Below are 12,665 nucleotides of genomic sequence, written 5' to 3'. Positions count from 1 at the left end.
AGTAGTCGAAATTCGACTATAAATAATTGGAATTGTAAGTTTGTACACTATTATGATTGTATTTTATACTTCTATAATCACAAATTTCGCCAAGACTACACTATAGAAAATATTAACAAAGGCAAACATATATTTAATCTATTCTCAATTTGACCACAGACGTCAAGAACAAAAGTTTGACAATAAATAGTATGCATGCGTGTGTGCGTCAAATACATTTATATAGTGTGTAATGTTTTCTTTATTGATTTAATGTATCTTTTATGCATTATTTTAAAAACATATTAGCATTGTGCACTTCTTCTCTGTATTCTCTATAAGTGTGGAAAATTTCATACTCCTCCGTCCGCGCAATTTTCGTAAAAAGGGATACAAAGTTTCTGCTTCACGTATTAATATATAGATATGTAAATATAGATGATAAAATGGCATTTAAAGTGAATGCACTCATTCCCTGCTCATATGTACCTTCACGAATTCACATCGCGGATTTTGCTAGCATTAAAAATCGTACCAGTGTAACTAATTAACGCAGAGTTGAAACGTTAATTAGATAAATAAAACCAATAAAATGTTGCATTTATAAATTATGCGCTTTTCATGACAACGAAGTTGCCCAAGTAATTAGCATAACGGCTATCAGAGAGCAAGTTTTGAAGTCGTCGTGGCCTAAAGGATAAGACGTTCGGTGCATTCGTTGTTGCGATGCACCGGTGTTCGAATCTCGCAGGCGGGTACCAATTTTTCGAATGAAATACGTACTTAACAAATGTTCACGATTGACTTCCACGGTGAAGGAATAACATCGTGTAATAAAAATCAAACCCGCAAAATTATAATTTGCGTAATCACTGGTGGTAGGACCTATTGTGAGTCCGCACGGGTAGGTACCACCGCCCTGCCTATTTCTGCCGTGAAGCAGTAATGCGTTTCGGTTTGAAGGGTGGGGTAGCCGTTGTAACTATACTGAGACCTTAGAACTTATATCTCAAGGTGGGTGGCGCATTTACGTTGTAGATGTCTATGGGCTCCAGTAACCACTTAACACCAGGTGGGCTGTGAGCTCGTCCACCCATCTAAGCAATAAAAAAAAAAAAAAAAAAAAAAAAAAAAAGTTGGTTTTGCCGCCGAAATGAGCAGGATAGCATGCTTGTGCGTTCCATACGCAGCCAGCCACAGGCCTAATAATATAGCATTATCATATTGTTCAAGCATTTACTGTATTATTATGCCAAATTAGCAACGTCAACATGAACTGCGTTGAATTAACTACATTGTATTCAGTATCGTCAACAAACATGATATTACAGTGGTATTGTGGTGTTCACGTAGTTACCCGTTGTTAATTGTTCATCGATGCTTGAATATAATAATGCTTAGGGCTGATTGTGTAACAAACTATACGGTATATTGGAATACATTAATAGGAACAAAAACAAGAATCATGTACGTATGTGTACTAACATAATAACAGTCTATTCTCCAATGTAATTTGCAATAAATGATACGTTCGCGCAAAGCCTAGTGGCTGATGTCAGTATATATGCTGATCTTTCTTATAGCGGTATATTGTTGCGGGTGTCAACCCTATAGACATAAATAATAATAGGCCATGGTCGCGTCCCAAAATCTTGCGGTAGCCATATTGCTATTCCACTCAATAGTTCAAGTTAATAAAATCAAAGATATTATTAAGTGTTTCGTTGCGATATACCTGCTTATTATATTAAAGTCTTGGCGTTCATTGAATTAGGTCTGTGTCATCAAGTATAGTAATATAAATAATATTTAAGCTAATGATGTTAAAGTGTCAGTCAGTGTATTGACAGCAAAATCATATGATATACCTAAAATACTTATCTTATTTTTTAAATATCTCTGTATCCCCATGAACAATATTGATTTTAATTTGTTTGTAATAAAGGGGATATATAGTCGGTTATTTAAACTTAATTTCCTTACTGTTCTTGACCTTCGCTTAGTGGGCCGTGCAATCTATGGAGAGTGGCCCATATCCTTTAAGTAATATAGCGGACTAAGACGTAAGACTATCCCATTTGAAGGATTAGATATTTAGAAAACAATTGTTGTGTGACCCCACTTCTTGGAGGAGGGCGTTGGCATTTACAATTGCTGATCCATAGGTATTGGTGACCACCCGTACCAACCTGTATCATCAGATCGTCTGTCCATTCAAGCCAAAAAGTAAAAACAATCAAACTGCATTGAATAACCTTATTTAGGTACATTTGTATGATACTAATAATTTTTTACACAGATTCGAAGCGCTAAAGAAACGAGACACTGACTTCGAGTACCGTTGGAGGCACCTCGGCGAAGTCTCCAGAAACGGGGTCACCGAGTTCGACTGGGACAGCAACCTGGAAGATGCTACCACAGAGAAGTACAGAGGCAAGTAGGGACGCTGCTCGGACACTAGTCATTTAATATTACGACGGTCAGCTTTATGCAGCTGTGTGGTTTAGAGATATAGGTGGAAACTCCAGTGAATTTTTAATGTAGGCAATTACATATAACGGGGCAGCTACTTTCAAAAATAGCCAGTAGTAGTTTTACTTTCCCAAAATAGGAGAGACGAAAGTGTCACACAACCATACAGGCTAATTTGTATTTGATTTTATTAAATATCTTAATATTTACAGTACAAGGTAGTACAAGGTTAGTACAAGGTCGGGCAGAGCCAAATTCATGCAACTATTTCACAATCATAGATTATCAAATACAAAATATTCGTTATTAAGGCTACCACAGATAACACGAATATTTTGAAAACTATAAATAAAATAACCAAGACAACGAAGCTTCACCTTTTTCTTTTCGATTAGAATGTGAACAATAAAATGTAGGTCTGTGTTCTTCGGTAGCGATATGTACACTGGATTTCCATCGTAATGTTTTGTAAATAAAACAATAAATGTATTCGTTAAGGAATCCCAGAACATTAAACAACATGATGTTTAAGCTGTACATATAGTTAAATCGATTCTCCATCCACAGATGCATTTAATATGAAAATATTCAAACTACGCTTATTTTAAGTTACTTGTTTAAAAAAAAAAAAGAATTGTTCTTTTTCCTTTAATTAAAAAAAAAAGTGAGAGTATTCATTACACCTCGGAATGAGTGGTCGTAAATGTTTACTGTGCAATTCGTATATTTTCAACGAATGAATGAAAAATGTTAAAAAAAAATGCGTTAGAAGAGAATTAATTAATATTTTATAGTGAAGGAAAATTGTTTTATTTTTGAAGGAATCATTGCTTTTCGTTTGCCTCAAGAATGTCTGTTTACAATCTGTGCTCCGTTAATGTAAGGCTTTCTTCGGAATATCTTAATTATAATTACGTACCTGAATTAAAGGTTCTCTGAAGAAGTGTCCCAGAAATAATGAACCAGAGTTCGTTTTTTGATTCTATTCGTCCATCTTTTTTTTTTTTTAACGCTGGGGAATCCATTTACGGATATCCGGTCGAGGACTACCGACTAAACCCCATATATCCACCTGGACTATAGACAATATTATTATTTTTTTGGTACACAAAAAAAGTTTAACTGTAATACTATATATGTATAACTATTTGGCAAAACACATTTTGAGTGCTCCTTTTCTAATTTGAACACTACCACATGCCGTACCACAGTCTATATCTAACTTCTTAATACTTAATTTAAAAAATAAGTCCATTGTTACAAAATATAGTGAATTGGCTTGGACCGTTGTTTTTAAATACAGTTCAATAGCTTTTTTCCTATAGTTCAAAGCAAAATTTGTTATTTACTTTATGTATGTCTCTTTCATGTCAAGCAAGTGTAGTGTAGTGAGCATGACAGAGACAATAATATATGTATCATTGTAAAATAAATAATAATGCATTATGTGTGCCTTTGGATGATTTTTTGTTAAAATTATTTTAATTTTCTTCAGATTCTATAGATTTAAACATCACATAATAGTTCATTTGATTTTTGTAATGAAATATATCGATAGTCTTTTGATACAAATTATAGTTGTATGTTTGTTTTTTGTATAAAAAGTTTTATGTGACAGAGATGGCGATCTAAAATCAAATACTGCGTCATTAAAAGTACACATTATTTTGTTTTAAGCAAAGTAACATGAAACGTGATGGGCTTATTCGAATAAAACTCTTATGGCGCTATGAATAAAGTCAGTTTTGGCGGTCGAGACGGTCGCAGTTTTTTAATAGTGAACGGGAGAATTGTGAATTGTGGATAACACCGTCCCTCTTGTTTATCGCGAACAAGTCACGTATTTCGATTTGAAGAGTCGAGCTAGTTTGCCTAATGACAAAAAAATAAAAACAGTCTAATCTCGCGTTGCTTTGTATTGTCACCATATTACTTCCGACCTTTCCAATTGTTTACAGATTCCGTTGTCTTCTCGGACGACCATTGTGTTTGTTATTCGTCGATATTTGAATATTGTGCTGTCAATATGAATTCATTTATTCATTCAAACTCGAAACGCTCGAAATAATATAAGGATAAAAAAAAAAAAAACGAGATTTATCCGTACAAATAGTTTTAATATAGTGTGCGATTCCCGAAAACTTTGTAGATGTTTGTCGCGATCAAAAACGAATTTTTAGAGGTTAAGTATTATAGTACACAGTTGTATGACTTTTTGGCGGGAACGCGAGGAGTGAAGTTATGTGATTTGTTTTATTTTGTCTATTTAGTGTTTCTTCGGGTTTAAATGTGTAATAATGGTGGTTTATTAACTGTTTAATATCTGTGAAAGTGCACAAATGTGGGAAAATGAAACAAAGCCGCTGGACGTAACTTCTCGGGATCCTCCAAAAAGTCCACTGAAAAAATCTTAGTAAATGACCACCATTTTACTGAGATTATATTTCATCCCATATCATCTCATTTCATTTCATTAAATTTCATCCCAGTTGATTAATGTCTCAAATTAATTATCTTCATTTCATTTTACTCCATTATATCATTTTTCATAAAAATATGAATATAAATTAAAATAAGACATGACTTAAAGGTCTCAGTTACCAGGTGATAAAATCTCTTAAAAAAAAAAACACAGTTGTATAGACACTGTAGTTATTGTGCAATATTTATATCGACGGAAGTGTTGTTGTTACTTGAGAATTGTTTTTGTTTCTTTACACCAGAGCCATTAAACTATTTCAAAATCTCATAGCTCATATTATATTTATAGATATAGAAAGTTAAAATTTAAGATGTATTTATAATAATATCGAGGGGAGAAAGGCTTTACTTTGTTTAAGCGACATTTTTCGCAACTTTACAGGAGAGCCATTTAAAGTTTAAGATTTGAAAAAAAATATCATAACAAATAAACTTCTTCAGCTATTTGAATAGAGTAAATTTAATTGAATTTCAATTAAGAACATTGAATTGTCGATATAATAGCAAATAAAACGCACCTTTAATTACAAAGATAAATGTCGCGTATTACGTGAAATGTCGGTTAAACCAAATAGTCTTTCACCCCTCGATATAATGAGATGGCTTTAAGATTATATAAACTGATTATAATAATATATATGTGGTGTAAAGTTGGATTTTTCAAGTTACGACAATTCCACTGCTTTCTTCCGTCGATATATTCCTTCGTTCCGAATACTTATTTACTGGTGGTAGGACCTCTTGTGAGTCCGCACGGGTAGGTACCACCACCCTGCCTATTTCTGCCGTGAAGCAGTAATGCGTTTCGGTTTGAAGGGTGGGGCAGCCGTTGTTACTATACTGAGACCTTAGAACTTATATCTCAAGGTGTGTGGCGCATTTACGTTGTAGATGTCTATGGGTTCGAGTAACCACTTAACACCAGGTGAGCTGTGAGCTCGTCCACACATCTAGGCAATAAAAAAAATACTTTACGGTTTTAAATAACCATGAAAAACATTTAAAAAAAACACAAGATTAAACCGTAAAAGTGTTTTAATTATGCCTACGGCCCGTGAATGTATTTACATTGGCACAGGCGGCCATTACGTTTTTGCCGTTTCCTTCGTCTGCTAGCGATCGATAAAAAACCACAGGCAAATATAAATAAAACTTAATGACTTATTTCTAAAGGACATTGCTGCACGTCCACTTAAGTTTAATTATTTTTATGTCGCCATCTCTGTCTTACCCAATGATTCTACTGAAAATTTACAATTTCCTCATTACCAAAGATTTATGTGCTATAAAAATACATATTGGTGGTCGTATTTCTATTTAAAGCTAAAATAAAATGTACCGTTATTGGATATTGTAAAAAAATAAAAATATTTATAAGACATAATAATTAGGAATATTAGTTTTTTTTGTTATTTCCTAGTTTACATGAAATATTTAATGTTGTAAGATCGACTGTGTTCTATTGTGTTGTTCATTAAATTAGTTAGAATAGAAAGGAAAGTATTAGTATTTTTGAAAAGCAATTAACGAGATCTGCATGATTTAAAAAAAAAAAACATTTGAAATCTTATCCAGTTTGTATCAATTACGATAATTATGGGAGATTATTAATAATCGAGTAAAATTTAATTGAACGTTAAAATCTTAAGCTTATATCTTTAAAAAAGCAATTTTATACTTACAGTTCGTGCTGTTGTCTCTTGATACAATAAATGAGGCCGTCAGCGCAAAGGTGGCCTAAGTTTACCATCATACTTAATATGGAGATCATAAGATTTCATTTTAATTTTACACTGCTTCGTAGGCAAAAAAAAAACCCGAAAAAATAATGTTTACAAAGGCATCTGTTATCTATCTATGCAACTAGGGATAGGCCAGTTTTGCATTAAAACTTCATATGTTTTGAATAAATTGCTTTTTTTTTTTCCTATCTAAGCTGAGAGCCTTGAGAGGCTATTTCAGCGTAACCCTAACGTTTGTAGGTGAGCTCACGGGGCTCAAACCTGATGACGTTGCTAACACGAACCCTAGCAAGAGCCGTGCTTCGCAGAATCTACCACCGGATCGGAAACGCGACCCAGTGAGAAGATCCGGCGAGAAACTCAGTGGGCTGTGTCTGAGAGTTAATTTACTGATCGAGCCCTTCGTCGCAAGCGACGGGTTCGACGAGAACGGTGACCGGTGCTTGAAGTACCTAAAAGCACCGTTAGTGGATCGGGAGGAAATAAATTGCAATATATAAATTCGAATATGGAAAATTGTGGGCTAGGACACTTTTGCGCTGACCCCCTCAAATGTGAGTTAACCATTGGGTATTTGTGCGCAGTCTACGCCGACCGTCTTTGGCAATACGATTTTGACTGCACCATACACAGTTCTGTGTGCTTAGTCCGATATTTTAACGTTCTCGATAGCGTAAAAGTTAACTCGAATTTGTATGGAATTGGAACGTTTGCCTACGTTTGCCACTAAGAGCGTACTAAGTACGCAGTCGCACTAAGCTCACTGATACTATTATACTCTATTCCAATTACGAAGTCCCATGTGACAGATGTTATTAATATGTTATTGTGTGTGAATTAATTGTATAACGATTTAGATTAATTGTGTTTTTTTAAAATGATGTTTACGACCATGAACAAAAATGCATATTTTTTCAAACTAGTGTTCCCGCAGTAGTCGAAATTCGACTATAATTAATTAATATTATAAGTTTGGACATTATTATGGTTCTATTGCCAAAGACTTATATTTATATAGTCACAGATTTCGCCAAGACTACACTATAGACAAATACTCGTAATATTAAAGATAAAGAAACCTATTCTCAATTTGAACAGACTTTAAGCAATAAGAAAAGTTTGACAATAAACAAAGAGTATATGTGTGTGTGTGTGTGTCAAATACATGGTAGTGTGTGTAATGTTTTCTTTATTGATTTAATGTATTTTTAATGCATAATTTTAAAATAATATTACCATTCTGCACTTCTTCTCTATATTCTCTATAAGTGTGGGAAATTTCATACTCCTCCGTCCGCGCAATTTTCGTAAAAAGGGGTACAAAGTTTTTGCTTCACGTATTAATATATAGACTATGCGAAACGTGAAGAGTTACGTTCCAATAAGTGTCAAAAGGGACTTCGTAATTGGAATAGAGTGTAAATGTTTTTGAAAAGATGTTTGGAGACGCCTTTGTCAAACGAGGCTTGCAGAGAGTACTCCGGGGTAGGTAGTCGCTTGGCTCTGCCTGTGGTATTTGCTAACATCCACTCGCCATCAGGTGGGCTGTATGCTCTAGTCTGCAATATATGGATAATAATATAATAAGTTGGATAACAAATGCGCGTTGTTATTGCTTTAACATCATGTTTTCTCACCCGCTAAAATAATGTTGCAACATTTACATCTATCGTGACCTTAACGATAGTTTAAATATATTCTTTAAAACTATTATACTTTTCATTTTATTTATTAACTTAAATACGGTTCGATAACAATATTATCATCTATTGAATTTTTATTTTTTTTATTATCATTGTAGGCAGACGAGTATACGGCCCACCTGATGGTGAGTGGTTACCGTCGCCCATAGACTTCAGCAATGCCAGGGACAGAGCCAAGCCGCTGCCGCTACCGCGAATAAAAATTAATAATTAAAATTAATATAACAAACAAATTTTACAAAACAGTTACTATTAACGTATAAAGTTCGAATTGCCGTCGATTTATGGAACTTATCCGATTTTTTTTGCGAGAATCGATTTTCGAACGATAATAATGCTTACAGAGAACATAATATAAAAACTAACATCGTGATCTGAAATGAATGATTTTTTTGTGTTGGTAACATCGTGCACTATAATAATATCACATTTGAATACGTCACGTCTTAGTTACAATTCTAGTGCTATTTGTTTGATCATTCGAGTTTACCAATTTTAGTCTCTATCCTTACATGCTTAAAAGCTAGCAGCTAAGCTTATGTGTTATGACCACGTTGTTATGTCGTGTGATAAACATTTTTTTACCTCGATCGAGGGAATTATTGAAATAGTTTGTTTATACAACAATGGGCATCAAATTAATGTTATTAAATGATCAATTCGAAATATAAGTTTCATAATTTAGACAGAAATTGCGAAGGGTAGGGCTTAGCTGTGTTTTGTTTCTTTTCAGTGAGTGGTAAATTTGTAACAAAAAACATTGCGAGAACATTTTGCGTGTATATACATAATATATATCGTATACATTAATTGTAATCTGTGTATGTAAGTACCCGTGTCTCTGATGTTGTGAATAGTAATATTGCGATTTATTCGAATTGTATTATTATCGCAGTTCATTGTTTACTTTTAAGTCGATAATAATATTCTCGCCTCAATGTGTGTTTTCAAAACATGGTACAATTTTGTAAACGGCCGATGTTATATTCAACTTCTCCACGGAATATTTAAAGAAGCCGAGCGCACGAATATAATACGAATCGTAACATTATGCTAAATTATTGTCCGATAAATAAACGTTCTCCCACATTTTTCGTTCAATAGTTTGTCATTACAATTTGCAAACAATGCGATTTACGTATGTCTCTATAAGTCGGCCTTTATTGCAGGGAATCTTATCTGCGGTTTGATTAATCACAGGCTACATAATTTATTGTGAAAATATAAGTAAGTATCTATATCTGTGTCTACGTATGTATCGTTCGGGAATCGATTATGTGTAACGGTTTCTTTTTCAATTCTTCTTAGTCGAATAAATAATAAAATAATAAATATTTACTAACAATCACGCCACGTTAACTGGTCCCGTGATAAGTTCGTAAAGAACTTGTGTTACAGGTACCAGATAACGGATATAAATGTAAGATTTTTATTATAAACATACATATATTTAATATACATCCATAACCCTGGAAAAGACATTTATATTTATCATACAAATATCTTCCCTTGGCGGGATTCGAACACGCGACCCCCTCGTGTAGTGACCATGTCACTTACCACTACACCAGACGGCCGTTAATCATACTTCATTGCTGAAGGTCGTGTCCTTGAAAGCCCTTCGTGGCTCTTTGTACCCTCAGCTTCCATTTGATTCGGTTTTCGGCTTCTCTCAGGGCGTTCGCAACAGAGAGTCCAGTGAGCGCAGTTATCTGATCCGACCAACGGTATCATCATCATCATGCTTTCCTATTACCCTCTGCTGGGGTGTAGGGCTCGAATCAAATTTTTCCATTTATATCGGTCTTGGGCAGTCTGTTCTAGCTCCTCCCACGTCATGCCCAAGACCCCTAGCTCCTGCTCCACCGAGCGACGCCAAGTTGTTCTGGGGCAGCCAACGGTATGGTGGTAAAAAATATATACGTTGTAGGAAATATTATTTGGGTGCCATTTCGAATGGACACGTTTTGCATATTCATGTTGGTAACGTCGTTTCACTGTGTTCACGATTTAATTTATTTAAATCGTTGACAATCATTATTTGTCAACGGATACCATTAGTATGCCGCCGGGGTAACATTGATTTATGTTTCGCGTATCACGCGCTCTTTAACTACGACTCTACGAGTTTAGTTAATTCACAAGCTTATTAAAAGTTCTCGTGGCCTTCGCGATTCACAGACATTATAAAAGATCTTAAAAAATAATAATTATGCCTTAATCTATATTCTGAAACATTGAATTCTCTTATAAGAAACCTTTACTCAAACAAACTGTCGTTAAAATACTGTTAGCATTCTATGTGCAAAAAAACGTGTATGCGGATAAATATTTTTAATAAAATAGTAACTGATATTGATTGCATCGTACTGCTTTGACAATTTTTTTTTGTCTTTTAGTTTTTCCTACCTAAGCCGGTAACGTTGGGTTGTACCAACATAACCGAACGAAAATCTGTCTAACGCAAGTGTTAAAAAAGGATGAATGGACTACATAATAATATCTTATCTAGTTTTTAGTAGTTCACCGCGTCGAAGTAACGGAAACTTTCGGGACGGCACGATTTTATTTTAATATGCGCCCGAACTGAGACAGCCTGAACTGAAACGGCTTTTGGGCGCGTTATTCAAATTTAAACTTTAACAACAAGTAAAACGCTATATTATTAAGCGGTGAAAGGCTATTTTGTTTAAGCGAAATTTCGCTTAACACGCGATATTTATCTTTCTAATTAAAGGTGCGTTTTATTTGGTATTAGCATCATCAACAAATCGATGTTTTTAATTGAAGTTCTATTAAGTATACTCCATTTAAATAGTTAAAGAATATTTTTTTATTATGATATTTTTTCCTAATTTTAAACTTTAAATGGCTCTCCTGTAAAATTGCTAAAATGTCGCTTAAACCAAGCCTTTCACCCCTCGATATATACATTAGTTTCCATATGAAAATGTAAAGAACGTAAACATAGAACCGTTTGAACTAAACTAAACTGAAAAAAAAAACTAAATTAAGATATGCGAACCGATTAAACCTTAAAAATCTTTCTAATCATTTATTTTTCGTTCTGCTAAACCTCGAATGTTCAAGTGTGAAAAGCATTTACTCCGCGGCTCGTATTTATAATGAATACGGCACCGTGTGTGTACGAAAAGTAACTCATTACTGTTGCATGGTTTCGGTCGAGAGGCAACGAACGACAAACGCATTTCGAGAATGTTTTAAGAATAAATAAAAGTCGAAATTATTCCGGTGGCGTTGCGATGTTGCCTCAATTGTTTCCGGCGCTTACGGATTTCACGATTTGCATCTCGTAGTCAGTCTCTGGAGAAATCAGACGAACTTACTTTTTCGAATTATCGATTTGTGAAATATGTTTTGTAAATATAATCAAAGTTTTATGTAATATCGATAATCGTCAGTTTTTGACAATAAAATTGTATATCGATTTCACTAACGCATTGTACGTTTTTTTTAGGTTGTATCGATAATAAACGATTAGTGTTATTGTCATGTTCGTAGAATTCAAAAGACATTACTTAGTGTTGTGTCCTTTTTGAATAGTTGTGTTAATTTATGTGGTACGTTCGCGACTTGTCTCCTATATCTCTCTGATCTTCATAAAAAAATAATAATAGAGCTGCTACTATATTATATTGTTCTGTATAAAACTATTTTTAAGACCTGTGATAATCAAATGCACCGAACTATTTGTATTCATGTCCAAAATCGATATATTAACGCCACGTTACTATGAAGCTTTGTAATATAAACATATGAAATTATTTTAGGCATTTGTAAATAATTATAATTGTGTAAACGTTACGAAAGATTTGGCGCCGCAGCCATATTATTATAGCGTGAATGGTCCTAGTTGCCTAAGCGTATACTGTATTCGTCTAGACTAGATTTACAGACCAGTGCAGCTAGAGCTGTCGATGTATGTATGTAGTACCAAAATGTAGTGTCTAGTTTTTTAAGTTCCCGACTGAACCAAAATGTTAGAGTACTTTATAATGTTGTGTTTACGATCACCGAGTAATAAAGAAGCGAATCTACACTTTAGTTTTATTTCTTTCCATACACATTCCGATGCTGTTACAACACTAGTGCCGATGTGACACCGGCTCAGAATACTGGAGCACTTAATCAAGTAAAAATGTGAGGAACTCCAAACACGCTGCCTATTAAGGCAAGTACAAAAAAATGTCGGTATTTCGATGGAGTATATCTATACTAATATTATAAAGCTGAAGAGTTTGTTTGTTTGAACGCGCTAATCTCAAGA

The 12,665-nt window shown here is 34.2% G+C and overlaps 1 protein-coding gene across 1 annotated transcript in view; it reads left to right on the top strand.

Annotated features, from left to right (window-relative positions):
• The window catches only part of Hs6st (heparan sulfate 6-O-sulfotransferase), a 114,022-nt gene extending 101,587 nt beyond the window's left edge, over nt 1-12,435 (top strand). Inside the window, exon 8 of the mRNA XM_089733315.1 lies at nt 2,279-12,435. Within this exon, the coding sequence (XP_089589441.1) occupies nt 2,279-2,420 (142 nt within the window). The 3' untranslated portion in view covers nt 2,421-12,435. The remainder of the gene's footprint in view (nt 1-2,278) is intronic.
• Nucleotides 12,436-12,665: the final 230 nt, after the last annotated feature.

Source organism: Bombyx mandarina, chromosome 15 (genome assembly GCF_030267445.1).
Source record: "Bombyx mandarina strain Sakado chromosome 15, ASM3026744v2".
Classification (NCBI taxonomy): Eukaryota; Metazoa; Arthropoda; class Insecta; order Lepidoptera; family Bombycidae; genus Bombyx; species Bombyx mandarina.
Note: the sequence above shows the minus strand (reverse complement) of the source record. Positions and strands in the feature narration are given on the sequence as shown.